The 26,409-nt window shown below is 51.9% G+C and overlaps 11 protein-coding genes, besides 2 other annotated features; 7 read left to right on the forward strand and 4 right to left on the reverse strand.

Moving 5' to 3' along the window:
* Positions 1–3,722: 3,722 nt before the first annotated feature.
* Positions 3,723–5,270, forward strand: RCC_01654 (uncharacterized protein; the record flags this gene model as incomplete). Its single annotated transcript, XM_023766948.1, has 1 exon — positions 3,723–5,270. The coding sequence occupies one exon, from the start codon at positions 3,723–3,725 to the stop codon at positions 5,268–5,270; it is 1,548 nt and encodes a 515-aa protein (XP_023622716.1).
* Positions 5,271–6,625: 1,355 nt separating this feature from the next.
* RCC_01656 (uncharacterized protein) lies at positions 6,626–7,291 on the forward strand (the record flags this gene model as incomplete). The annotated part of the gene is made up of 1 exon (XM_023766949.1): positions 6,626–7,291. The coding sequence occupies one exon, from the start codon at positions 6,626–6,628 to the stop codon at positions 7,289–7,291; it is 666 nt and encodes a 221-aa protein (XP_023622717.1).
* A 388-nt stretch (positions 7,292–7,679) lies between these two features.
* RCC_01658 (uncharacterized protein) lies at positions 7,680–8,138 on the forward strand (the record flags this gene model as incomplete). Its single annotated transcript, XM_023766950.1, has 1 exon — positions 7,680–8,138. One exon carries the CDS (start codon positions 7,680–7,682, stop codon positions 8,136–8,138), a length of 459 nt encoding a protein of 152 aa, XP_023622718.1.
* Positions 8,139–8,643: 505 nt separating this feature from the next.
* Positions 8,644–10,212, reverse strand: RCC_01659 (uncharacterized protein; the record flags this gene model as incomplete). Its single annotated transcript, XM_023766951.1, has 1 exon — positions 8,644–10,212. One exon carries the CDS (start codon positions 10,210–10,212, stop codon positions 8,644–8,646), a length of 1,569 nt encoding a protein of 522 aa, XP_023622719.1.
* A 215-nt stretch (positions 10,213–10,427) lies between these two features.
* On the forward strand, positions 10,428–10,917 carry RCC_01660 (uncharacterized protein; the record flags this gene model as incomplete). XM_023766952.1 has 2 exons in its annotated part: positions 10,428–10,482; positions 10,538–10,917. 2 exons carry the CDS (start codon positions 10,428–10,430, stop codon positions 10,915–10,917), a joined length of 435 nt encoding a protein of 144 aa, XP_023622720.1.
* A 233-nt stretch (positions 10,918–11,150) lies between these two features.
* Positions 11,151–12,053, reverse strand: RCC_01661 (uncharacterized protein; the record flags this gene model as incomplete). XM_023766953.1 has 3 exons in its annotated part: positions 11,151–11,618; positions 11,672–11,806; positions 11,862–12,053. The coding sequence occupies 3 exons, from the start codon at positions 12,051–12,053 to the stop codon at positions 11,151–11,153; spliced, it is 795 nt and encodes a 264-aa protein (XP_023622721.1).
* An 897-nt stretch (positions 12,054–12,950) lies between these two features.
* On the reverse strand, positions 12,951–13,811 carry RCC_01662 (uncharacterized protein; the record flags this gene model as incomplete). XM_023766954.1 has 2 exons in its annotated part: positions 12,951–13,385; positions 13,449–13,811. 2 exons carry the CDS (start codon positions 13,809–13,811, stop codon positions 12,951–12,953), a joined length of 798 nt encoding a protein of 265 aa, XP_023622722.1.
* A 311-nt stretch (positions 13,812–14,122) lies between these two features.
* Positions 14,123–14,968, forward strand: RCC_01663 (uncharacterized protein; the record flags this gene model as incomplete). The annotated part of the gene is made up of 1 exon (XM_023766955.1): positions 14,123–14,968. The coding sequence occupies one exon, from the start codon at positions 14,123–14,125 to the stop codon at positions 14,966–14,968; it is 846 nt and encodes a 281-aa protein (XP_023622723.1).
* Positions 14,969–15,742: 774 nt separating this feature from the next.
* Positions 15,743–15,763: a sequence feature (Short protein (RCC_01664, CZT15828.1) was converted to a misc_feature.).
* Positions 15,764–15,824: 61 nt separating this feature from the next.
* Positions 15,825–15,869: a sequence feature (Short protein (RCC_01664, CZT15828.1) was converted to a misc_feature.).
* Positions 15,870–17,109: 1,240 nt separating this feature from the next.
* RCC_01665 (uncharacterized protein) lies at positions 17,110–17,322 on the forward strand (the record flags this gene model as incomplete). XM_023766956.1 has 2 exons in its annotated part: positions 17,110–17,176; positions 17,234–17,322. 2 exons carry the CDS (start codon positions 17,110–17,112, stop codon positions 17,320–17,322), a joined length of 156 nt encoding a protein of 51 aa, XP_023622724.1.
* Positions 17,323–20,153: 2,831 nt separating this feature from the next.
* Positions 20,154–23,629, forward strand: RCC_01666 (uncharacterized protein; the record flags this gene model as incomplete). XM_023766957.1 has 10 exons in its annotated part: positions 20,154–20,238; positions 20,299–20,497; positions 20,740–20,796; positions 20,852–20,978; positions 21,033–21,247; positions 21,301–21,450; positions 21,523–22,131; positions 22,305–22,484; positions 22,616–22,802; positions 22,853–23,629. The coding sequence occupies 10 exons, from the start codon at positions 20,154–20,156 to the stop codon at positions 23,627–23,629; spliced, it is 2,586 nt and encodes an 861-aa protein (XP_023622725.1).
* A 187-nt stretch (positions 23,630–23,816) lies between these two features.
* Positions 23,817–25,956, reverse strand: RCC_01667 (related to aminoglycoside acetyltransferase regulator from P. stuartii; the record flags this gene model as incomplete). XM_023766958.1 has 2 exons in its annotated part: positions 23,817–23,991; positions 24,056–25,956. 2 exons carry the CDS (start codon positions 25,954–25,956, stop codon positions 23,817–23,819), a joined length of 2,076 nt encoding a protein of 691 aa, XP_023622726.1.
* Between the last annotated feature and the right edge of the window lie 453 nt (positions 25,957–26,409).

The following is a 26,409-nucleotide window of genomic DNA, read 5'->3' on the forward strand; positions in this document are numbered from 1 at the left end:
AAATAATTCGCACATGCCCCATGCCTCAGTAGAAGACTGCTGTTGAGTGGAATGATGAGTAACTTAATGAGCATGATGTACTGAAAGTCTCAAACTAACAGTACCCAGGTACTGATACGAGTGGGGATCTGTCGCGAGTAGGTACTATAGTTTGTTACGTATTTTGCTTTTTTCGCGGATGGTAGGACCACTGTATATCTGGCCCTTCCCGTAGAGCCTAACTCGAACATTTCCAAGCGAATTCCCGAATTCCTCTTTTTATAATCCTCTATCCTACCTCTCACCAACACAACTAAAAATTTCACACCTTACTGCCATCATGACTCCCAACCACACACCAGAGACCGCCGAGTCTTCCGCGACGATGACCGCTCCATCGCTCTGTGTTGCACGTATGCCAACTCCATCGGCGCAAGCTTCAGCAAACCCAACCATCTCCACGATCGCGGAGTCGTCACCCGAGACCGCAGCCGACAGAGTCTTCAATGTGACGGAGCTACTTCAGCTCATCGTTGTCCATCTCCGGCCTACCGATCAAGTCGTCGCACACCAAGTTTGTAGAACGTGGCGGAACATGATCAACAACTCCCGTCGCATCTACCCGCTCGYATTCCCGTGGGAAGAGCCTTTAACAACTGTTGAATATCTAATCTGGGAACCTGAGGAAAATGTCGAAAAGAGGGCATCCCATTTGAAAGGGCACGCGCAGCAGCCCCGACTGTCTGAACAATCCACCCCGTTCGCCGACCGCATCGCTCGCGTCAATCCGAAGCTCAGGATCAAGCGCACGATGTTTTTTACCGGGATCGAATTTAGTGTTGACAAAGTACTTTCTTGGGAAGGAGACTTCTGGAGAAAGCAGCAAATTTTGCAATCGCCACTCCCCGTCCACGAATTAAATGATCGCTGGGGTGGGTCGTATATCAATACCGAACTTTCTGGAACCACACTAGGAGACCTCTACGACTGTCTGAAGAGAAGATATTCAAGACCGGGTTGGTTTCCCGGCAAAGGCCCTAAAGAGCGTATCGATCTATACGGGCTTGTCATGGACAACAACATCCATGTGCAGGCAGCGCGTGCGTTCGCAGCAGGCGTGGACCTTGACAAGATGCCACATATACTTCGCTGACAGGCACACGTATACGCGCGTGTCTTCCGTGAGAAAGACTCCTGCCGGGAAATCGAAGGGCATCCCAACATAGGGATGCGATGGGGAAAGTTCTGTGCCGCGGACGGACTGCTCGTCACCACACCACACCGTGGATGAGGACCGCGTTGCGTATCCGCATTTGAGCGCAAGTCCTGGAAGAGGGAGGTAGCAATGCGGAGGAATCGGGTGGAATATCGGACTGCTTGGTGAAATTTGGTTACGCAGCTAGCTCGAGTGTTATTTAGTCTAATTTCTTTCATGTCATTCTTGACACTCCCCGTGGCGTAAAATGTCTCCATCAATTAATTGATGGACTCCAGAACATTCACTGAAGGCGACTTCGTCAAGACAGCAGTATTACCATGAGTGAAAGTCTGATATGCGAGTGTGTCAGCCTTGGAGTCAAACTCTTCGACCAGTTGAATGTGTTGCTCGTTTTAATGCCGTTGTCACTGGGGTGGCTCATTGTGACGTTTCGCATAGCTTCTTGACAGTTCTTGGTTCAATCTTCAGCTGTGGAGCGATAGGCATGGATTGCCACCCGGTCAAGATGCCGATACGCGATTCTGGTGGACAATGCGGACAGCAGTTCGACACCTGGATGATAGAAACAGTCAGTAGAAAGTTGTGCTGGACTCAGACATAGATTTGCTGCGATTGAGAAAGAATGTTTTGATTCGGTCATCACTTTTTCATGTGATTCTTGGCGTTCTCTCTGCCCAACCACATTTGTTTGGTAATTATGTTTACTTGTTCTACATCGCATACAGAGCCTGAGGATAGATTGTCAGAAAGGCATACTCATGGCTGAATGCGCCAAGCACGACCCAACGTGAACATCACCGTCATCCCGTTTCCCACCTTACGTATCCCGCCCTCCCGGAATCCCACCCGGCATCGCACCTTCCCTCCCGAATCCCGCCCAGTGCACCGTGCCTTCCCTCACAGTATCTATGAGACCAGACGCGCGGGCTGTATCACGCGCGAGCTGAGCATAAAACAAATTTCTTCGGCCATCCGAGTTTCTTCTTCATCCTGTCTCGCGCCTTGATGATCACAAACGCTTACTCCACAGTCCCTGGCTCCGAAGAGTGTGGTCATCAAGAGGTCATTGAACAGACATCGAACTTCCAGACCGTCTTGCATTGTACTTGGTTCTCCGAACAGTTGAGAATTGAGGCTCTTGCTCACCTCCCGTAATGTAGTTGAGGGAACTCAAGGATTGAGTTGAATGGTTACATAGCAAGGCCGCTTGCACTTTACACTGATTAATGACTTCTACTTCTTCATTGTTCGCTTCGTCTTCGTGAGTGTGTTCTTCGTGGTTGARGCGTCTGCTGCGAATGTGGTGTTTTGTTTGTGAGGCGGTGTTTCTTCGCGCTGTCGCTGTTTCCGCCCCCACATTGTCGCGTCCACTTCGCCACTGCCCGTGCAAAAGTCGACGCCTATGTAGAATGCGATGGCTCTACACGCCGCCTTCAAGGCAGCTCTTACTCTTGCTCGCATCTCATGAAGCGACAGCGGTTTTTAATTGTCGTGTTTTTCGCCGCGAAATTCGCACCGCGTCACACTCCACTCCACGTAGCCTCCGATAACGGTCGCATTTCATGGCGCGTCTTATCTCCTCCGGGGAGCATCCGCACAACAAACCGCTTTGAAGAMTGTAATTTCAAGCATATCTACGACATCGCACACCGACGTGACAGAGGCGTGGCCACCACAACAGGCGCTACAGCGCAATCCACTCTTAGCACTTTCATCCGCCGCCATGATCGTCAGCAATCGCGTCACGAGACTGCAAGCTACGTCTTCACGTCTTCCGACCTCCGCAGCCTCACTCAGGCACAGAGAGTTTGCAAGTTGTGGAGGGATGAGACCGGCAGCTCGATCAAGATGAAGCAGAGCCTGTTTTGGAGCCGGCACCCATGGACAAGATATTTCGGCGGAGGGCGATGGCTCAAGACKGCTACAGGATCATATGTCATCTACCGTGGATTCACAAGACCGCGTATGTCTTTCTTGGCGATCTCCGGTAGTTGATGTCATTAAAGAAGGGTTGGAGCATCACTGCTCTGTCGTTAATCGCCTTGTGGAATGCTAGCACGCGCAATCTGAGGGAGAAATCGCGGAGATTGAGACTGCGCGAGTTTGACAGGGCGAACAAGTTCGATGGAATGAGACCATGCCGGGATTGAGACTATTCAGGCCCAATGTCTCGTAGTACAGCGACTACTCTACTAGCTGGAGTGGAAGTGTAGTCTAGCGATAGTTTCAAGATGAAATGAAAACTGTTTGCTCCTGATTATGTCGTAGGTTCAAGTGCAAAAGCAGCATCTCTGGCCAGGTGGCTCAAACTACTGTAGATAAACACGCCTCTTATCCCAAGCTCCCCAGCTCTGTGGGCCTTTTGAGGWAAGCGGCTGAGGTGACTGATCTTGCAAGAAACGAATCCCAAATTCTGCAAATGTTAAGGGCGCGCCTACCTGCCGAAAGCGCGACGCGTAGATTGCCGGCTGCCTGGGAAGAGCGCCACCGTCAATATCAAACTCCACCTCGACCAACATCTCTCATGACTCCGCCTCTTCACTCGCGGACGACGTATCACGCGCAGCCTATCGCCAGCATGTTGACACCGTCCGTCAACATGGCTTTCGGCGACGCGCCCATGGGCGACACCATCTTCAACTTCGAGTTGATACGCAAGGAACTCTTCATGGCCGGTCAAACTGCGCCAGCGAGTCGCCGACGGACTCGTCGCGTACCACGGTCTCTTCCTGGTACAAACCTGCAGTCGTTTGTTCTTTTCGCTCCCCGACCGGCTCCCGCACCAATCAAGACGGCTACCGACGTGGTGTTTGCCACCTTCGAATTGCTGGAGAAGATCCTGATCGAAATGGACATTTACTCTCTCGCGTGCGATCAACGCGTTAGTACCTTCTGGAAGGAAGTTGTTGCCAGGTCGCCCCAGCTGCAACGAGCTCTTTTCCTGCAGCCTGGTACCGGTCCTGTCAACTACCTGAAGCTCACCGAGGTTGACTTCCCTGATGACGACGAGGATTTCTTCGAGGAACTGAGCCATCCTGAGGTCGATGCTCACCCGAAGCTTCCACAGTGGACCTACTCTCCCACTTTGTCTGCCCATCAAGGCTTCACCATCTATGAATTGCACCCCTTGCTGATGGAGGCTGACTGTCTCCTTAATCATTCGGAGCTGCTACCCTCAGAATTTGCGGAAAACTGTCTTCTCGACTTCTGCATTGACGTGGAGAGCATGATGTCCTGGGCACCCGGCCCCTGGCAGATCATGGCCATCTCCAACCCGGGTATAAAGTTGGAGCAACTAAGCTATTCCTACACGATTCACTCCCTTGGTACTTCAAGGCGACGGAGTGGCCTATGGGTGAACAAGACCATCTGGCATCAATGTGCCACATTGGGGCACCTGCGGGATATCGTCAGAAGGACTATGGAGTTCGAAGTAATTGTGGAGGGACATGGTCACAAGGCGCTTGAGTACCTCAGATTCTCGGTGAATGAAGATCAGGGAGCGGTGAGCGAGGAGATGTCCTTGGTCCGGGTTGCCAGCCAACATGATCCCGCGTGGTTGATACCACAAGCTCCACAGTCGATTACGGAAATCATGGTGCGCCCGAAATCGAAAACCTTCAAGACTCACTCCAAGGAGCAAAATCAGAGCGCGCACATCTCCAACAAGCTTTCGGACATGCAAAAATCGAAGTTCGACGTCATCTGTTCGGCTCACCCACTCTTACAGCATTTGCGGACTAGCGAGCCCAAGAATGTCAACGACCAAGGCTACATCAGCATTTGGATTGATGGATGGGCTCTCTTGAGCCTGAGTGGAGGCTCGTGGGCACGGGCTTCTTTGCTTCAGCCGCCATGCCCACGCAGCATTTTGAAATTTCCAGCTTTTCCTGACTTGACCTTCACTGATAAGCAGACGGTGACTTTTGGGTTCCTCGTAAAGCAGCTAAAAGCTCTTGCGGGCGCCGGTGCCCCAGCATACAAGGAACCGGTTGTTGAACTGCAGTTCAAAGGCTTTGTGGAAGCCGGGGCACCTGAAGTTGTGAAGGCTGGATTGAAGCAGAAGGGTTGAAGCATTTTGGTCCAGAGGATGTAGTGGAAGAAGTGTAACCTCCGAAAGTTGCATATTCGGACGAAAAAACAAAATGAAATGCACTGAGAAGAAAGGCTCCTGAAGGAACATGTCGGGAGGGATGGTTTGCTACTTAACCCAAGCTTTTCATACTCATCCGTAGAAGCTAGGGCCTTTGCTGTGTCTACAGAGTGTGGAATTTGAGAAGCGTGGCTTCAGGGTGTATGGAAAATATCATGTGTCAGAGAACTGGCACGCGCGGCGATGTCCCCTCCGGAAACATACCATAGTTCACTCACACATCACAAGGTGCTATCAACCAAACTTGTCGGTTCAGTGACCTACATAACATAGAAGATAGATCATGCCAAGTCATGACAGTAGATTCTTTCCTCAGAGGGTTCCCTTCTGCGAGTTTCCAAGATTGCTTTGTTTCCGGCTGAAAGACCCATTCAAACCTACGGGATTTGGGTCGGCAAGCAACAAATGTCTCAAACGAAGGTAGACTCGAGTGTGAGCACAATCACTAACATTTCCTGAAGTTCAACCGCACAGGAGTTATGAGCTCCGGTCGTACGGAAAGACAATCTGATTCTCCTGTCATCGCTAGCAGAAGAGAGACTTGCTGGGGTTGTTCAAAACGAGGCACCCCCGATCAATGTTTCTTGTCCCTCGTCTAACTACCGAGACTTCAGGACACTATTCCCATTCAAAAGTGTCACTAAAGTGCTTCTTTGCCTCTTGGTTTTCCTCCTCGATACCATCGCCGTCTGAAGAACACCGGAGATTCCTGTGAGTAGCGAAATCGCGAAAATTGTCAGCAGGCATCTACAGCCGCACACTTACAAAGGGCTAGCTTTGGCACTGATATCCTGCACGGGAAAGATGCTCCGTAAGTGGCCGTGCTTCCTTTTGATGATTTAGCCCGGATTAAACTTTGTCCGGGCTCTGGATTCACTTACCCACAGCTTCGCACCTCAAGATCACCAATCTACTCCACCACAGCGTCGACAGAGAACCATAAAGTCCCCGCTACCAGGTCGATGTATCTTTGGAAGCTTTGCCTCGCACAACCTATTTTGTGTCCTCAAAATGGTGTTGCCTGACCTGGGAGAGAATTCGGTAAAGCTGTACGTCAAGCTTTGTCATGTTTGAGGACAGCATGACTTATCGTCGTATATTATCTTCTTCCCTCCATTAGCTGTTCTTCTCATACCTCACTTTTGTAAATTGTCACAAATCTTCATGAGGACTTTCAACCATACATACACTTTCACCAATTGGGAATCACAGGATTAGCTTCACTCACCGAGGACTCCTTTCTACCCACAACAACCAACACCACCTCTCTAGCCATGACGACTCCCACCGCAAGCAATACTGCGCTGGTAATTCCCGAGCTTCTTGGGATGATACTCCTCCATCTCGGCCCGAACGACATTGCAAGATGTCAACGCACCTCGTCATTCTGGCGGGATGTCATCGGTGAATCCCCCAGCCTCAAGGCTTCCCAGTACCTGAGACCCGTCAAAAACTTCGAGTCACTACTCTGGCGAGCAGGTGAGAGTGATAGCCCAACAGCCAGTATTTATCATCCCCACATCTCGCCAGAAATCAGACCCATCAGCGAGATGAATACTACGCCAAAAGAGTACCCAATTGTCGAGTTCCATCCGATCCTGATAAATTCGAAGGAGAGAGAAGCGAACTTGACTCCGTACAAAACCAGCACAAAGCTCACGTTCAGCATCAAGCTTTTCGTCATGATTCATAAGGGGCCTTGGCTTGATATGCTGATATCGCAACCACCGGTGCAGGAGATTGAGCTGAGCGGCGAGAAAATCCGTGCCGTTGAGGGTCGTACGCAGGGCGGCGTCATTTTCCGCGACCTCCTCAAGAGACTCTCGTTTGGAGGGAGAGGAGCGCATATTACCATCACCAACGTAGTTGACGAGCACTCGCCGTGGGTGCAAGAGGCTAGACAAAGTGCGAGAATTGAAAAGAACAGATCTCGGTTATGAAGATTGCCCTCGAGTCTCGAGGATGACTCTGGTATCGAAGGAGACTCTACTGGCTTAGAACACACCGAGCTTGTTGAGAGAGCATTCTTGAAGAGGAAAAGAGAGTGATGGCATCTTTGATCAAGAAGCGAGACTGAGGTCATGAAAGCAAAGAGTCTCTCATCATGGAGAGGATGACTCCGGTGTCGAGAAGGGCTCTAGCGGCTCGAAGTACACCAAGCTTGTCGAGAGATCGTGCTTTGGAAGTCTACAAGAGCAATAGATTTTCCGGTCAAGACACGAGGATAGGGCACAGAGACGAACAGGACTCTCTCCAATATATGGGAAAAGGCTCCAGTATCGAGGAGCGTTCCAGTAGTCCAAAAGATGTCTGCCGGGTGGAAATAGCATGGTTGAGTTAGAGAGGTATGTATTTAAATTGACTATCAGCATTATTGAATATCCGACCTCGTGCCATGCCAACATACCCAATGATGTGTGTATCATCAAGCTGTCAACGAAAACTCGACTTTCAGACCAGTTCTCAACTGCTCGCTCCATCATGAGAACCAAAGACTACGGTAACGAGGAGGTTTCTAGTGGTCTAAAATCCACCAAGCGTTTCGAGAAAGCGTGCTTGAGATTACGGATAGACATATACATGACATGTCGACAAGAATGTCACGCACAATTGTCACACGTCCAACCTCATTTCCCGCAGATTTTCGACGAGATGGAAGTAATCAGAGGTTTCTGTGAGGAAATTTGGTCAGACAGCGGAACTCGACAGCTCTTGACCAATTCACCTCCGTGGGTCCCCAGCAGCTTCAGAAATGGTTACTTCGCTGAGAGCGCGGTTCCAGAATGATAGCACAGTTCCCTTGGTAGATACCTCCAACGTTCCACGAGCGACTATGCTATCTGGGGAGACTCTCGTAGCTTCAGGGCTGGCGAGGTGGCTGAGAGAAAGTCCTTGGTCTTCCGTCCCTCGACATGAGAGTTGGCTGGCGAGGAGAGATCTAGTAGCTCCAAGATCGGACCACCGTGCTGAGAGCAGGCCTCACAAATGAGGTTGTTTTAATGAAATTCTTCATCAGTTCGTGGGCGACTCTTCCGGTAAGGAGGCTGTCATCAGCTTCAGGCCTGGCGACTTGGCTGAGATCGAGATGTCAAGACGGTGGATGAGCATGTCGAAAAGCTCTCTTCCGCTGAACGATACTCATATTGACAGCTCAAGGAAGCATCCCCGATTGCAGAGCAGGTAGACCCCATGCGATGGCCACATGGTATGACATTTGCAATTGGCGAACATGAAGATTTCATTTCCTTATTAGCGATCGAGTGCAGTCCTCCTGAACTCTCACTGCACCAATCTAAGCGACTCTCCTACTCGCCCTCCGATTCTCCCTCTGCCTCGCGACCTTTCTTTCCTCCTTTCTCTTCTTCTTCCATCCACGATTGAGGTCTCCGCGATTTGCATAGAACCATTTTCGAAATTCACTTTCCTCGCCCTTTCCATCTCCCAACTCCTTCTCAACCTCATCGTCCTCATCATCGTCATCCTCCTCCGCAATGGCCGTGGGAGGGAAGTTGAATTTCTTTCCGATGGCAGCCGTATCGGGTGTGGGCGCCGCTGAGCGAACACTTCTCCATTCGAGGTCCTCCWTCGTGTGGGGGGTCTGCGGAATGTGAACTTGCTGCTCGACGGCTGGGTCCTCGTCGTCGTCGGCTCCAGCAGAGAAGAAGTTGAAGGAAGTATCGATGGGTGCGGGTCTGGACTCTGAACGTTTATAGAGTGCTTCGAGTGGGTGGATCTCTCTGGCGACCTCGGTGTCAAGCTCATCAACTTCCTCTACGACTTCACCGACAGCTGTGGGGGTTGCGTTCCGGGGTTGAGTAGTAGCGCCATTCGAGACGGTGTTGGACTCTGCCTCGTTTAGATGGTCGTCAAGGCTGTCGTTATCTGACTCTGAGTCATCAGAGGCTGGCTTGTCAGGTGAGGATGCCTCGTTTTCAGATGAAGTGTCGGCAGTTTCAGCGGACGCTTCCTCCATCTTAACATCTTCTTCGTTGGCCTTTGAGCCTGCAGCGGCATCTTCCACCTCTGACTCTGACTCTGACTCTGCATCCAGCTCTGGCTCTGGCTCTGGCTCTGGAGTGGGGACTTTTTCGGCAGCCTTTCTTTCCTTCTTCTCCCTCTTCTCACGTTTCCGCTTCTTGCTTGGCGGCTCTGGCTCGACCACATTCCCTTCTTGGTCCACCCAACCGACGCCCTCTTCGTAATGCTTGGTCTTCTTGTCACCGGCAGAGTTGGGGAAGTTGAGCTTCGTAGTATTCGCAAACTCCTTGACAAGAGCCTCCTTTTTGGCCGCTCTTCTCGCAGCCTTCTCGACCTTTTCTTCCTCTGTCCGCTCCTTCTTCTCCTTCTTGTCCTTCTTTGGCTTCTTGTCTCCGGCATCACCCTCAAGAGGCACAGCATTTGGAGGCACCAGCGTCTTGAACTTCATCTTCTTCTCCTCTTTCTTGACCTTTCCATCTTTGCCCTTCTTCCCTGAATCCTCCGTCCAGCCACGCTTCACAATCCTGCCTTCTTCCAGCTCATGGCCTACCAGCACTCCCTCGCTCTTCTTCGCCTTCTTGACCTTTTTGCTCGGCTTCTTCACCTCGACATCTTCATCCTCGACATCAACCTTTCTTTTCTTCTCCTTCTTCGCCTCCTCAATCTTGACTTTGGATCCCTTTAGCGTCATTCCGTTGAACTTATTCTTCAGCTTCTGCGCTTCAGCAAATGGCAGCTCTACGTATCCGAATCCTCTTTCTGGGAAAGTCTCGATAGCGTGGAAGGAGATATTAGTTGCCTGTGGTTTAAGCGTCGCGGGAATGAAGCGGTCGACGAGATCTGGATTGAAGGGTGTGATATGTAGACGCACTCGATCAGACATGGTCAGCGCTATCGTGCTGCTGACATGAGGGGTTACGAGTAATGGAAGGTGAGGAGGTTGGAAAGATGGAAATAGTTTCTTGCGCCGGCTCGGCCCGGGCTCCGATCCCAACTCCATCTTTCACATGCGCGTTGGACGGATCACCCTGGACACAGAGCGCGACAGACCTGCTATGATCAAACGGTAGCAGTAATCACATTGACAGTCTATCCGAAATGCTCCGCCAGCTGATCTTGCTCCTCACTTGTCTCTCCCTCGCACTGGCAGCCAGTAAGGACCCGACCGAAAGATCACCCATATATCGCAATTAACAGCTCCCTTCCAGCACCCACTTCCTTCTGCAAATGTACCTGCTTCTCCAACAGTACAATCATACCTCTCACCGGTGCCGGTGCCTCCTCTCCGCAACGACTCTTCCTCCGCGAAGATGAACCTGTCACAACCACCAATACAACCGCCCCTCACGCTCGGACATGCGCCGACTGCAACAAGCAGTTCTGTCTAAACTACAACCTGCCCATCTGTAAGGACGCGGAAGAGGAAGACGTTTTCACTTCATGTTTTCAACGGGACAGTTTCAAAGATGAGTTCGTGGTCTGCGTTTTCATTCTTGGGACGGTTGGGTTGCTGCTGTGGGCCGCTGTAAGACCTGTCGTGCAGAGGTGGAGAGAAGGGAGGAGGTATGCGCCTGTTGGCGGGACATGATTCAAACTGAGCACGAAAGACTCGGATTGGCACTTGAGATTGGTTTCACTGGCTCATTTTCATTCTCATACTGCATCCGCATTCACTGTGACACCTTCAGGTGCGCGTGACATGCTCAGTCGTTATACCGCTGGTGGGATCGAAAGGTCAATGCTTCTCATCGCTTCCGAATAGAAGTGACCGAACGTTGCTCCCTCCACGTGATCGAAAGCTCTCAACTCGACATGAGACTCTCAAACATGCAGTCTACCCAGATACTTCTCGGCATAGAACACAACCATCAATCCGACAAAGATAGCCGTGACGATCGGCACCGTGCGTCGGTCCAACTTCACGGGGTCATCTGCGCCGCTGATAGCCACAGTCGTCGAAGCAGCCGCCTGGCCATCACCGATGGAGCCGCTGGGAATGACGTTGGTGGTGGTAGATGCAGAACTGGTCGAGACTTCGCTGGTGGACAGCAGGGTTGAGTGCGCGGGCGTGGTGGCCAGGCCAGTGGTAGGAAGCGTTGAATTGCTGCACGACATGGACGACAGGGCGGTTCCGTTCGAGCTTCCCGGAGCCATCACTGTCGATTCGACCACGACTTGCGTAGTCGAGTTCGAAGATGGGCTACCGGTGAGTGWGAGACTTCCGGCTGTGACGAAGGCCGTCGTCGCATTGGACAGGGAGCTTGTGGGAATAGTCACAAGTTGGGTGGACTAGAATGAATGTTAGCTTCACCAGTTGTGGGAATCTATCAGAGAGCACTCACCTTGTTGCTGATGGTAGTAGTGGCGGTCCGCATTTCTGTAGCACTTGGCGCCGCACCGGCCAATGACTCACTCAAAGAAGTGGTAGGGATGGGTGATTCAACGGTGATAGTGGTAGTCAGGGTGGTGGTGGAGGTCTAGTAATGTTAGCATCTCTCGTGTTCGAAGACAACTGGAAATTCTTGGACTTACAGCAGTGTATGAAATCGATGTAGTCACTGATTCAGTAACCGAAACCGTATGAGCCGGGTCATAGACGAGCGACGTGGTTGTGCCATTGACAGGGCCGGACACGCTGTCCTCCCGCTTCTTCTTCGCAGCTTCGGTCGGCGAGTTCGTTCCAGCGGGGACGGGTTGAGGGATGGCGATGGTCACGGCGACCATCGATGCCACCACGGAAGCCTCAGAGGCCTCTGCTTGATTCTCGGCGGTCGTAGTTACGATGAACGCGACTGTCGAGGATTCCAAGGCACCACGAAGCTCCAACTTCGCCTCACCAGAAACCGCATTCGCCACATTGCCGATACCTCTGCCATAGTTCTTGTGCTGTGGAAGTGTGTCGCAAGGTGTCTCAAGCAACGTACCTGAGTTGTTGTCCTTGACCACGCACATGTTGTCAGCTCGGACCGCGACGGTCGCGAGCGCGAAGACGGCCACGCCGTGAAGGGATTTGAAGCGCATGTCTGTTTCGTTTGTGACGGTTCTGTGAAACGTGTCAGCGTCAAGCGGCAGGCCTTCTGATGATAGCGGTGCTACTTACGGAGCGGTGGCGATGAACTGCGCTTGATGTCGGTGATGTTGTGGAAGAGGTGAAGCACACGAAAAAGAAGCTGGGGGTGTTTGCTCCTCGCCAGCAGTAGTGGGATGCGAACGAAACGGTGAATACAAAGCTTGGCAATTAMGAGCGAGCAACGAAGCGGCCGAGCAGTGCTGTAGACCGCGTCAATGGGGATTTAAATACTCGTCTGAGAGAAAGGTGCGTTGTTCTGGTGCGCGTCTGACCGGCAGGCAGCATCTTTGTAGCAGATGCTATAAGGAAATGTCGAGAAACGGCATGGAGGATTAGATTTGACAACTGAGGCCATGTGACGCACTTCACGAGCAGTTCGAGTATGATAGATCAAGATGAGATAGTAGAACAGTTGGTGTAACAGTACTGAAAACTGAAGAGCTTACATTCTTCCCCATGAGGAACAGTGAACACCTACTCTCGTCAGAGCTCTCTATCAGGACTGAGCGCTGATCTATAATCGCGTGTAAACCGGCGCGGTTCATCTAACGTCAATCCCGGTACAGATCTTCCAGATGCGCCATCATTTTCCTTCTCAACATCAAAAGCTGGGTTTCTGTGACGAATGGGCTGAACTTGGGATGTCCCTCTGGCAATGGCTCCACGGGTGAATCTCTACCATCTTCCAGGATGAGACTGGGATCCGTGCCAAAGAAGGGAACACCTAGCCTCTTCATTTCGGTCGTCATGCCAGCCTCCATGGCCTGCTGAGCCGCATACAACTTGCGGTCAAACTCCGCCAGCTCCGCTGCCTTGTCAACCTGCTTATGCTCCTTGTCGTTGAGTGGTGGGGAGCAGAAGGCAGGCAGCGAGCTCAAAATCTTCTGCGCGTTGGCTGCAGACGCACAGCGATTGGATTGGATTTGTTTGAGATTCTGCCTTTCGGTGTACCAGCGCATTTCGTGCGTCTTCTGGTCTTGCATCATCTGTGAAAGAGGGTGTCAGTTGGTTAAGCTTGCTGGGTGGGCAAACGAGACTGAGATGCACACCCTTTTGATGCACCCGGCGAACTGGGCGTTCTGGGCAGCAATCTTAGTCACGCAGCGCAGTGCTTCTTGCCACTGTGTTATGCTTGCTGGGTCAATCATCGGTTTTGGGGATGCATTGCCTGAACTGGTTTGAGACCTGAGATGATTTTGCTGTTGAGGAACAAGTCTTGTCGCGGCTGCAGGAGGTTCGCCAGGAGGTTCGCCAGGAGGCGTCGTGCTGCCATCATTTGGACGATCTGGGTATACATGGGCAGATTGGTTCTCGAAATTTGCGATTGGCGTGCTTTGGGTAGGATACGGCACAGTGGATGTTCCAAATTGTGCCAGAGTAGCAAGGATGGATTGTAGCGAGCCTGCCTCCATCGTGCTGTAAATTCTTGATGAACTTTTGATCGGTACACTCCCGGTCTTCGAAGTCTTCGAGGTCTATTGCGCTTGGCCCAGGCACGAAATCGCAGCAAACGACAAAAACAGGAGATGGTATGGTGAAGAAAGTAGGGGCGCGCGTGGTTCCATCAAGCGGCCGCCGATCTCCACGCCAAGTCCGGCATCTCGACATCATCGAAGAGGAAGGAGCAAAAGTTCTTGACACCACAACACGTCCAATGCATCGAACATAGCCCGCAACACCCCTGGAAAGCCTTCTCTGGCCATTATATACACCATAGCCCAACATGGCACGATCCGCTTCAGACGCGACGCGCTTCACCTCGACAGGACCTCATGCCGCCACAAAACCTGCCGGCGGCGCGACCAATTTCTCTGCGAACCCAGCAATGTCTTCATCAGCAACGCAAATAAACTTTGGCTCATCGCCTGCACCGTCGGGAGAGACACCGCAGCAGAAGATTGCTCGGTTACGAGCAGCTGCAGCGCTGGCGAAACAAGGAAAGGAGAGCTCCTTTGACAAGACGGTCCGCATAGGTCGCGTATGGGCAGACAGGGCACACCGCGTGACTGCAATCACGCTGATTGGATTTACCGTCGTCAGTGCAATCGTGGCGACGGCGGGAATCACCGATATGATGTTACACAACCGGAGACGGAGAAAGGAGTGGTTTGCGGAGAAGCAGGCCGAAAGTGCGAGGGCATTCGCCGTGGCAAAACAGGCTGAGGCAGCTGGAGTTGCGACAGAGGACCAGATGCTGTTGATCAATCGTGCAGTAGTGACGATGCAGGCGGAGGCTGCGAAGAAGAACCGCCCAGGCATTTTCAAAAGGGCAGGAACCTGGCTAGGCCTTTCGGAGGAGGAAACAAAGGGTGGGAGACTGAGCCAGGCAGCGGCTTCAACTACGGAGTTCGTGTCAGATTCGATACAAGACGGAGCTGCTACCGTTGCAGAAGAGGGCAGAGGAGTGCTACATGCGGTGGAGCAGAAAATGGAGGAGAACAGGAGGCATACGGAGCACCTACAACAAACAAATCTGGTCGGAGGACCTCTCGATCGCCAAGCTCAAGTGGCTGTTGACACCCTTTCCGACAAGACAAGCAGTTGGACGGGATGGATCAGCAGGAAATAGAGGTGGTCTTGGGGGAAACATCTTGTGAATACTAAACTTGCATGGCGTGGGTGGGTTTCGTTCAATGTATCAATGTGTATATTCGCCGACGCTACGAGCTGCTGGCTGAGGAGTGATCATCACCTGCCTCGAAGAAGTGGTTCGTTGAACGTTCCAACTTGGTTTCAACATCGCGCAGCCGTCGCCCTCGTCACGGCCTCTCGGTTCAACAAAAGCGCTCTCAAACAACCTGTGATTCCGTGGACGTCGAAAGTGGAGCCCACAAGCGTGCACTTACGGAGTTCGATCGGGATGGCTTGAGTCACAAGATTTTTCACGAAACATCCGCCAATACACTCAACGCAAGTCAATGTTGTCCAAGAAAGGCTCTACCACCCTGGCTAGCTACAACAACGCCTTCTCTGAGCTCTACGGCCCTTACGTGTCGAGCGATAAGCTCGTCAGCAGGATGATCAGCCCCAAGTTTCGACGATGCTGAAGGTCTTGCGGTCTTATCTGCTAAGATGCGTCTGGTGGAAACGGAATGCCGGGAGTTTGCATACCCAGATGACCTCGACGTTGTTGGAGTGCAGGTCCCGTTCCTCGTTGAACACCTCTCGTTCTTCGTCGTCGATCACGATCTGCTTTGCAACTTCTCGCCCGGTGTTGGGGATCCCCCGGCACGAAACAGTCGACATATGGACTATAAGAGTGCTCTCTCAGTACCAAGTGCCGGACTGGCATTGTATTTATGGCCGCCCTTGAGCGACACACTCTTTCACAGATCCTGAAGTTCTATCGCCGAACGTAGTTGTCCTAGGTACAGCTGAGTAGCATGTCTCAATATATATACCTGTCCATTCATTCGAATACCTACCTCCTGTCGGTGGGAATCAGGGCAGACTATCATCGCTCTTCTCATCTTTCTCAGGAAGTCGCTGTAATGCCCATACTTCAGCCAAGCGTGGCACCGCTGCGCATCAAGGAATCGAAACTTTCGGGCTCGAAGAAATTCCACCTCTACCAGGTAGAATCACACTCAACGATAGCTTTCGGCTCAGCACACATACTTCCTTATACGAGGATACCACCCGAAAGAACTCAGCCATGTCCTTCTTCGGGTAAGGTAAAACACCTTTCGAGGCCAAAGTTCTCGCACCAAAGGCATTCGCCACAGTTATGCTCTCGTCATTCTCCATAGAAATAGCTTGTTCGTCTTATTGAGCCGCTCTTCACTTGTGGGGTGTTCTCCAATCCAGGTCTAGGAGAGGGTGTTGTACGATTCGCATTTCAAACAACCTGCTATCTTCCACTCGAAAAATGTTTCCCGTGCTGCCCACTGTCTGTCTCTTGTCGTCGATCCAAGTCGAGATAATCGCCGATTGAGACAGTTCGGACCGAGTTTGACTGAGCTACGGGCTCGGTCTTGTATTCTAGTCTCTGCGAATGGTTGGACCTCGCAGCAGTAATGCCAAATCCATGGCCGAAAAGCTTGCCTCGACGACGGGAGAATCCATTGGCTACGGCTCTTTTTCCTGCGAATCCTGCTTTCTGATCTTGCGAGCTAACTCCTTGCGCCGATTGGTGCCTTCCCTTTCCTCTCCGTGGCAGGGTAGTAGATAGATCTGGCGAGTGCCGCAGGAGCGCGCTTCCTATTTTCACCCTTGCCAGATCTTCGTTTCCGATTGACGTATTCTCCTCTGATTGACAATGTTTTTGCAGCGGCGTAAAGGCGAAAGCGAGACCACAGCCTAGAGGTCATTTGGCCTAAGGACAGCAGTATAGCTCACTCTGTACCCATCTCATCTGACGCAGGTTCTAGGCCGTTATCTCGGATCATGGCCTGATCCTATCGTTCTGGCCATCGCTCGTACATCGATGGAAGCAAAAATGTCCGAGACATCCTCTTAGTCGAGTTCGCGCTGCCGTTCTGGTACCCATGAACCTTTAGTTGCCTGTTCGCGACAATGCGTCGGCAACTTTTCAGATGGCAGATCCCACTAGACGTGATCAATTCTATAGCCCGACGACATTCCCCGTTGCTCCGCTAGACTTTCACGGCATGGAGGATCCAAAGGTGCGAATTCCTACATATCAGCAAGAAGTTTGACGGCTTGGGGTCACGATCAGACCGAGATACCAATCTGGCCTTGGAGGAATCGATGATGAGAACTTGGACGGGCTTCATTCACGCGATCTGCGCTTGTCGGACGTCGGAGAACCAGCAGGGTATGTATGGGAGGTTCCGGGGTAGATGCAGATACAGAGTTTGACCCTGCTCGTAAGCTCTGCCGGACAATCCATGTGCTATTGGTTCAGAATGCATCAAGGGAGCTGGCACGCCTTTACACACAAAGGCAAGGTGTCATAATTGAACCACAATCTCCCGATAAATTAGGAAGATGTTTCGTGGTCTCTGCGTTGTGCCCTAGTCACAGGGATGCCACTTTGGCCCCTAACTTTGCCGACTAAGAAGCAAAGAGCGTTAATTCTAGCAGCGGATGTGAGCCGCCGGTCCAATTGGCGAGAGCTTTTCCCGTCTCCAACTTCGTATTCACCTCGGACAAGGTCACCAATGTACTTCCAGTACTCCGTACAGAGTCTCTAATAAGATACCATCAGCGGTAAGTTGCGAGATGCACCAGACAGGGGCAGCACTACGGGGATAAGAGCCGATAACTAAAAGCTATGGTTTATGAATGCTAGCCATGATAATTGGGCAGCGATGCGAGAGCCATCGGAGTTGATCGCACCTTAGCGGCGTGAGGCATGCTAGATCCAGGAGTATCGGGATCTCGCACTCAGTATTGTCCGGTCGAAGGACGTGATCTGCTGCAGATTCTCCTCACGCCGAGAAGTGCTCAACAAGGAATACGGAGTATAATCATACTGCTAGTTCTCACGCATGCCGGTTCCCCCCGCTCGAAGACGATGATCTGCCGCAGGGTTTCTCCAGCGCCATCTCTTCGATGCGTCCTCATCCATATCGACTATCGACGAGGATTGGCCCAACGGATACTTGTCTGATCGCGCTAAGGCTTGTTTGCCCCGTTGCGGCGCAAGGAACCAGGATCCGGGGCAACGGGACGGAATAGTAACCTCTATGCATGTATTAGACCCCAGAAATCCCGATCCTCAACGAATGTGAGAAAGTCAAGTAGGTTTCGCTGGCAGACTCGTTGTACGGAGTACTACTTCCTAGGTTGCTCGTACGTGAACCTCTGCACACGGCCCCTCGGGACCCGCGGCAGTTATTTGATGGTCGAGTGCCCCCAAGACCGTGTCTGAAGTCAATTCTCTAGGGCTGGGTTTTGTTTACAATCAATGCCACAGACGTCAATGCGACACAGTTCGCAGCCTCAGTTGGCACATCATGCCAACAGGTCCACTGTCAATATTTGGAGTGAAAGGCTTGAAAACGAGGACTTTGTAATGCCGAATGGTGATCTTAAGCAAGTTGAAATCGCCGCCGAGACTCTTGACTTGAGGAGCGTATCGTGTGCGTGATTTCCAGGATGTCCTGCTCCCATCCGGCGGAGGAAGATACTGTACAGGCAGTGCAAGCTTCGCAGCCATGTGCCATAGCCGGTGGGCCCAGCACGGGAGCATCCGAACTTGATTTGATGCATGTTCCTTCAGCATGCTTTATGGATGGTCGGTTACAGCCTGAACACGACCAGGCAGGAAGATGATGAAATCGACTTTGATTTTCTTTTGAGTTGCTCTGCATCGTGCCACATCGAGCAGGTTAATCTTGTTGGCGAGTTTTGGACGCTGCAACTTTGATTCAAGGCCTGATGCGAAATCTATAACTAATCCAGGAGATGGGAGGTTGTAGACGAAAATGCGCCCTGTGGAAGTGCCATTAAGAGAATGCCAAGAGGTATCACAACTTGGATTCGCACTAAACTCTTCTAAGCACTCCTCTACCTCCTAAATCCGAAGGCGATAGCGGAGCAGGAGGATGCAGAACGAGACTATCGAACTGTCCAATCTTAGCCGCGAGCTGCAGAAACACGCCGGATAAGCCGACAAGCGGTAGACACTTGGAATGTTGTGCCGTGGTGGTGCAAGCGAGCACGGGGGTGATGATGAAGTGCAGGCTTGGCAGTGGAATTGGTCGTCGCCGGTTTCGGTTGAGTTGCCCTTGCCCTAGGTACGACATCCATGGCGGCAACGACTTACTGTACGCCCCAAGGCCCAGCACATAGGGTTTGGCGTCGATGTTGACCTCATCGGCATGGGGGCCCATGTTCAGACAGTAGGATGGAAACGCTTGCAAGGGCTCGCATTATTCAAACACCTGGTCTTCAGCTCGGTGGCCGTGCCGTCGGTGGGAGGGGACAGGGGAGGCGTCGAATACGTGTTGTATACATACCACGTCGATCCCGACCGCACGATCGACGGGCGAGTGGGCGCGGTGACTCTGATGATGACAAAAAGAGCGGACGGATCACACGGAATGTGATGAGACGCGGTCCCGAGCCTATTGCGAAGTCTATGGTAGGGCTAGAATAGCTCGCTACGCAGGTACCTTATTGGCAGCCGAGCATTTCGGCCTCGGCCTGCAGGGCTTCTCCGCCTATCTTTGCTTGGCCTGAAAATTGAGCGCAGAATTTGAGCAGAGCAGAGCAGGAGAGGGCTTTGCTTCAAAGTCATCGTTATAAGGTGTGTCGAGGATATGAGTGCTGGTGGTGTTGGTACGAGTAGTGGGCAGACTAGACGTCGGCGCTTATGAAGGCGAGCAACTCTATCGCCCTTGTCCATGCCTAGTAATAACTTAGTATGTGAGATTATTTGGTGGCTTGCGTAGTCGTAAGGACTCGTACCTTCCCCATCCGCTCAGTGTCTAGTACTCGGGCCCACACCAGGCCATAAGCGCTGATTGCACGCTCGGCTGCATAATTCGGATGCTCTTCCCTTTCAGACCGCTGTGCCGTATTACCTGCTTGCCTATTGTCGTCGCACCCTTGCCTAGGTTTTCCACTTTCATCACCTTGTCTCTTACACCCGGTCCCTCAATTTCGCCTCATCTGTATTAATCGCATCTTGGGTCTGCATGTGCATTTGATCACGAGACGAGACGACACGCTCGCACTACCTTACCACACTAAGCTCGCATCACGGACATGTCACTAGAGTGACTGCTTCGGTATTGACCCTCCACAACGCCTCGCTTGCCAATGGGCCCTCTCGCTTGCCCATCATGAGAAGCGACGGCGACCTAGTRACCATTGAAAGGTCGCTTGGTCTGAAATCGGAGCGCGGTATCTCACGACAGGGAAACAAAGGCGAGTCACGACGGCAAAGACTTGCCCGTCGAGCAATGCTAATGCCTCTCATCAACACAGATAACCCACTCATCCAAGACCTCCTCGCCGACATTAAGACCATTGCATTGCGGTATACTGACAAGCCAAACACCGAAATTCGGGCCTCGTCTGTGCTGGAACAAGAGTCCCTCGAGTTGTTTGGGAAATATGCTGCCCTTATCTGGCCTTCTGCGAACCAAGAACGTCCAAACTGGCTCGCAGAGCCCAGCTCCGAAAGGTATCCTCTTCCTCTTTCATGGCACTACAGCATCTCATTCACCGCGAAAATGCCTCTCAGTCGATTTGACTCGGAAAGGCGTTTCGACACTGTTTCGTTTGTCATTGGTCAAAGCCGTGTTTGGTGCAGATCAGAAGTCAACGCCAACCGTAAAACTYATGAGAGTGAAATATGAACGAAAAGATCATTTTGCCATGCTTATGCCGTACCTGCACGACAATTTCACTGACATGCATTTATAGATACGACGGCAAATATCCCCGAGCACTCCACCACGACGTGCCCGAAGAACGGCAGATGCAAGTCGTCCTTCAGCATGTGTCATTCCGCGCGAAGCGACTAACCGTTCGACAGATTGAGTGAGCTGTTCCATGCACTTGTGGTTGAAAAGTGTGTCAAGTATCATGACAACCAACTACAAAAGGCCCGCCGCCTCAATAGGAAGAGCGAAGCCGCGGACTACGAGGTTGGAGACGTGGAGGCAAGTTTTGACTTTGGCTTTGATTGGGAACATCGTTGTTAACAAAAGCCACAGTCCAATGGCAACCATGCTGCCAGCGCCTATTTGGCGAATTCGATGGACATACGAGGCGGACAGGTGTCGTCGCCGGCCTCCATCCCGCATGGATTGCCATATTCGGATGACCCCGATGACGRGCTGGATAGTCAGGATGAAGATGCCTTTAGTGACGGATCTGGTTCCCGGACAAAAAGCCAGCGTCTACAAGACTATCGTGATGAGATTGCCAGGTGCGTACAGGGTAACTCTCAGACGGATCTAGTCCTGCTGACCTCGCGTACAGGGCAAGTGAATCATACCTCCATGCCGCTGATGGCAATTTGGACAGTGGTCGCAAACGCCGGCGAAAGCATGAACAGGATGTCTCCTCAAAACGTATGCGCGAGATCAGCGACGGAGATGCGCCGCAGAAGGAGTCGCTCATAGTGCAGCTGCAAGTCAATCGAGAGGCCCTTTCACGCCTCGTCGCATCTAAATCAGAGCAAAGGCCTGACATGAGCCACAGAGAATCAGCTCCCCGCGACGAAATTCGAGACGCAAGCGGCAACGCCGTCAAACGCGAGCACAGCGATACTCACACACCGCCCGCGTCGTCACTCTCTCAGCAAAACGAGCCGACCCAACGACGTGCATCCGGGTTCCAAGCTATCAATGCTTCTCACGATGGAGCGCCAGCGACCGTTGAGCCTGCATCTGAGCCGGTGCCCGCAACAGCATCTTCGAATCCGGTCCCGGCCATGGCTACAATCCAGCCATTGAGCACGCCGGTGCAACAAGTAGCTATTCCAAGAAGGCCATCCGCTGTAAATTCAGTGCCACTCAGGATCATCCCGCTCGATGTAGCAGCGGCGGAGGCAACACGCTCAAATGCACCGCGTGAGCCTCAGATGAGCTCCGAAATGTCTGGCCCGCCGCACACTTCGGCCGAATACCATCTGAGCGGACGCAGCAGCAACCAATCAGGGTCATCACGCAATGAAGATCCGCATCTTCAGGCACCACAAACCGCTGCGCCGCGTCCTACAGTACAATCTTTAACCTCGCAGCCATCTGGTCCTTTTCGAGATCACGGACACGCACACCATGCATTCAGGGTCAACCGACCATTCGTTCCGTATGTGATTTGACCCAAAACTCCATACAGCATGAGATTGCCTTCATTGGCCGCCCGGATGACTTGAATCGACTCCGCTGGGAGTATCACTGCTGCTTCTTTTCGCTATTGGTCGAAAGCATCCTAGGTATGGAGAGAGTTCATGTTGGCTGACCTCTTCACTTTGAACGCAGACAGCAACAACATTCTCAACATCCGCAAAATCACCAGCATCACCACCCGCCGCAGACTCAGCACCAGCCCCAGCCTCAGCCCCAGTCCCAACAACACCAGCCCCCGCAGCATCAGCATTCCCAGTATCAGCTCCAGCATCAATTTGTGGCCCGTCCGCCGCAGGGTCCAGGACTGCAGCAGTAAGTGAATTCCACGATAAGAAGTCAGTGTCGGGAAGTGAAAGAGGAAGAAATACCCRAAGTCATAGACGAAGCATTGAAGACGACAAGCTGAAGAGAACAAACGCTGACATTGTGCTCTCTGCTTCTAGGCATGGCCCTCAGCGTCCTGTAGCTCCTCAGCCGCAGCCGTCACAGACTCATCAGCACCATTCGTTATCCCCGCGCCAAATTCTCCCCGCAAGCAACCTCCCTGCGAATACGCAAGGGCCTCCTGTGCGACGCCATAGTCCACATCCGATTGCTCCTTCCAATGTGAGAAGAAACGCTTTTGTCGAGGTAWGTTTCAACGTGTGCACTGAGAGTCAACTGATTTTAACACGTCGCAGGAGATACTGGGAGACCTTATMCGGTGTCCTGTAGTTGCGCACATACTTGCTGCAGATTCCAATCTGGACCAACAGCAACTGAACAATCTAAAGACCATCTTGACGAATCATCCAGAGACACGAGACGATATGGAAGTTCTTTTAAAACGGATGACTTCGTTGATGGACCCGACCCCTCCCAGACAGCGTCAGCAACCACAACCACAACACTCACCAAACGTCAATCCGGCCGCAAATCTTCGCGCAGGAATAGACATCGGACAAACCCTCGGCAATCCTGGCCATTTGCAGCGAACTCCCATGCCAACGCACACTCCACCGATGAGCAACGTATATCCAGGACCACAAGGGCCATCAGCAGGTTATGAGCAGAGTCCCAGGCTGAAGTCCGAACCTATGGAAGACGATAAGCTCATGTCAGCATCGCCACATACCGGCTCTTTCGAAAATGTATCGATTGAAATCAACTGGGGCCGTCAGCTCGAGTTCAGCGATTACATGGAAATGCAACACTGCAGCACGACCAAGGATTTCTTCGGTCTCGTCGAAGCCCACATCCCGGATGAGATTGCCGCTGRAGGCCATACCATCAAGGAGATCCGCGTGAAGGCATTGAAGGACTTGAAGGGCGGTAATCTTCTTCCACGCATTGTGCGAGACGAAGGTCGTGGCCGAGCAGCTATACGACATTTGATCAAAAAGCTCAGAGCGCAGTCTCCCGACTCGGAGCCAGAGCTCATGTTTGTTGTCGTGTGGAATGATAAACAGAGTACTTAGTACGAGAATTAAATCATTCAGCGCTCTTCACATCGCGCCTTCGCCTGTGTTTGCAGAGCACGCACGAGCACGGTGGTGTGGAGTCGTGGTCTGTTTATCAGCATTGCCACGCACTGTCTAGCAGAGTACTGCTCTGTACAAATAATGTCTAACTTCCTGAATGTTTGATCCCATCATGTCGTTAATCTTACAGATTGGGTGACAGTTGGTCGTACCTTACGCACTTCTCCACGCTCTCAACACTGGCCTGGAAGAATTTTCTGGCTTCCAATCCTGCCCAGACTTTCACCATCGAAAGGTCTCCAGATTGGAAGATCGACTTGCTACTTTGTGCTCCAAGCTGTCGTAGAATAGGCAAGGCGCTGTAAGATTCAACTGTCAGTGTTCACATCCCATGTGTGCAGAGACAATGCATTGTTCACTCACCCTGAGAAGAGATCCATATCGGGGTCGAGATTCCTCCCAATACCCTCCAGCAGCAGGATACTCAGCACGACGTTGATGAAATCACCCTCCATCCTTACATGGTGCGATCGAACCATGTCCAACACCTCATTTAATATATCACCAATTTTGATGTTTCCAAGCGCAAATGTTCGACTCTTGACACCCAACACGAGATGTTGCATTCTCAGTGCGAATACCTCCTTGTCAATCACTGCATCTGGCTGTCGACAACGCTCAACCATGAGGTTGCCAGCTTTGTATCCATCGAATTCCGCCACTGCTTTGAATAGATCCAAAAAGTTCGCGCGGTTCTTCTCGTTGAGCTCAGTCACCAGTCCTGTATCTATGAATATGAGCTGCGGTCGGTATCCTTCGCTGTCAATCTTGGAGAGCGTTGACAGCCAGGAAGGTTTGTCGCCTCGGTGAGGTCGTAGTCGAGCTAGGACCTCCTCTGTGACATCAGTTGCGCCCTCGACATCGGCGGCTTTGGGATGCGAGCTACGTTGGGATCTGAGCGTTAAAGGTTTGTAGAAGCGGACCATTATGTTGCCAGGGTGTAGATCTGCATGAATGAAGTTGTCGAGGAGCAGCATGTGTAAGAATGCATCTAGACCTTCGTCCGCAATCTCTTTCTGGAACACTCCGCCTCCATTATCGAGAAAGTGCTCCAGAGGGATTCCAGTGGCGAACTCTTCGACGAGAACTTGCCGGGATGTGTATTGAGTGTACGGATAAGGGAACCAAGCCGTCGTGCGGTTCCTGAAGTTCTTCCTGAAGAGGGAGAGGTTCGCAGATTCGATTCTCAAGTCCAGCTGCAGGCGCATCATTTCTCCAAACTGTGCGACTTCGTCTGGGAATGACAGCCACTCCATCGTTGGTATCGCGTTGATCATGCTCGCGAAGATGCCCATGATCTTCAAATCTCTCCTGACTATTCGCTCAATCTTAGGATGCAACACTTTAATTGCGACATATGTCGAAGGCACACGATGAGGGGTGCTCTTCAACAGAGGATCCACTGTCTTCATTGCCCTTTCTTTCAAAGTCTGCGGCACATCCAGGCCGTCGTCCTCTCCGCCTACGAGGTCTGCCTTCAGCTTTGCTTTGTATACCTGCGCGATGGCTCCCACGCCAAGAGGCTGCTCATTAAACTCTTCAAATATCTCCTCGAAAGGCATTCCAAAGGCCCGCTCGATGGTCTGCTTCGTAACCTTCAAGGAATGCGCCGGCGCGTTCGAGTGAAGACTTGACATGATCGCGCACATCTCTTTTGGAAACACATCCGTTCTGCTCGCGGCCCACTGCCCCAGTTTGATGAAGGCGGCTCCTGCACGCTCCATCGACGATACTAGAAATGCATACCACCACAAAGTTCCACTCCTTTCGTTGTCCCTCTCCAAAACCCTGGCGCCTAACCAAATAACAGGTACAGTAGCGATTACCGGCACGAAAATGATCACCAGGTGTAGAAAGCGCAGACCAGTAGCCAAGGGCTCAACAATCCACGTATCTAGAAATCTCCATAGATTCCTGCGCACTTTTGTCGAGTTTTTCAGACGATCCGGTACCTGCTCTGCGAGTTCTTGTCTAGACATCTCCAACATCTGCTCCTCATGCGTCAAGCCATGTCGGTCTTCGTCATCCTCGTCCTCTGCAATGGACACAAATGCCGCGGGACTCAATGCTGCAAGCAGGATCGTCCCGCCTTTTACAGGCGCTGGCGGCGGTTTGAACGTCTGGCGGAACGTTTGCACAAATGTGGAAAATCCTTTGTTACTGTGGCCTCCATGAAGGGTATGGCTGAAATGGCGGAGGACCCGAGGGCGAAACGCGCTGCTGTGATGGAGACATGTCCGGGAGAGGGTTGCAAAGGCGCGCATCGTGGTGAGCAAGAGGTCATCGGGCGACAGTCGGTGTCATCGTTGGCTTCGGGAACGGGATGTGGGTAGTTCACGTGCGGTGAGTGAATGATTACGGTGAGCTGTTCACGTTTTGCGTCGGCTCCACGAGGAGCGCGTCTGATCATGACGTACATTGGCTTCGGCTTTTCCCGCCCGCTTGCATGTGAAAGGCATGGAAGTGATGAGACAATAACTTTTCGAGTATGCATGAAGAGAGACTTGTGCTTCCATTATTTTTCTCTTTAGTATCGTCAGATATCACGCTCTAGTTTTCGTGATCTTTCAGAGGGGATCGTTGACCTTACGCGAATCTGATAGGGTCACAATGCATTACACTTGGAGTCCATGAGCGGTCTCAGAATGCCTATCTGTCGAGAGTCTGAAAAATTGATACCGCTGTGGACAGCGGGGAGCGCCTCGTCTTGATTTTAC

Source organism: Ramularia collo-cygni (genome assembly GCF_900074925.1).
Source record: "Ramularia collo-cygni strain URUG2 genome assembly, contig: RCC_scaffold02, whole genome shotgun sequence".
NCBI classification, from domain to species: Eukaryota; Fungi; Ascomycota; class Dothideomycetes; order Mycosphaerellales; family Mycosphaerellaceae; genus Ramularia; species Ramularia collo-cygni.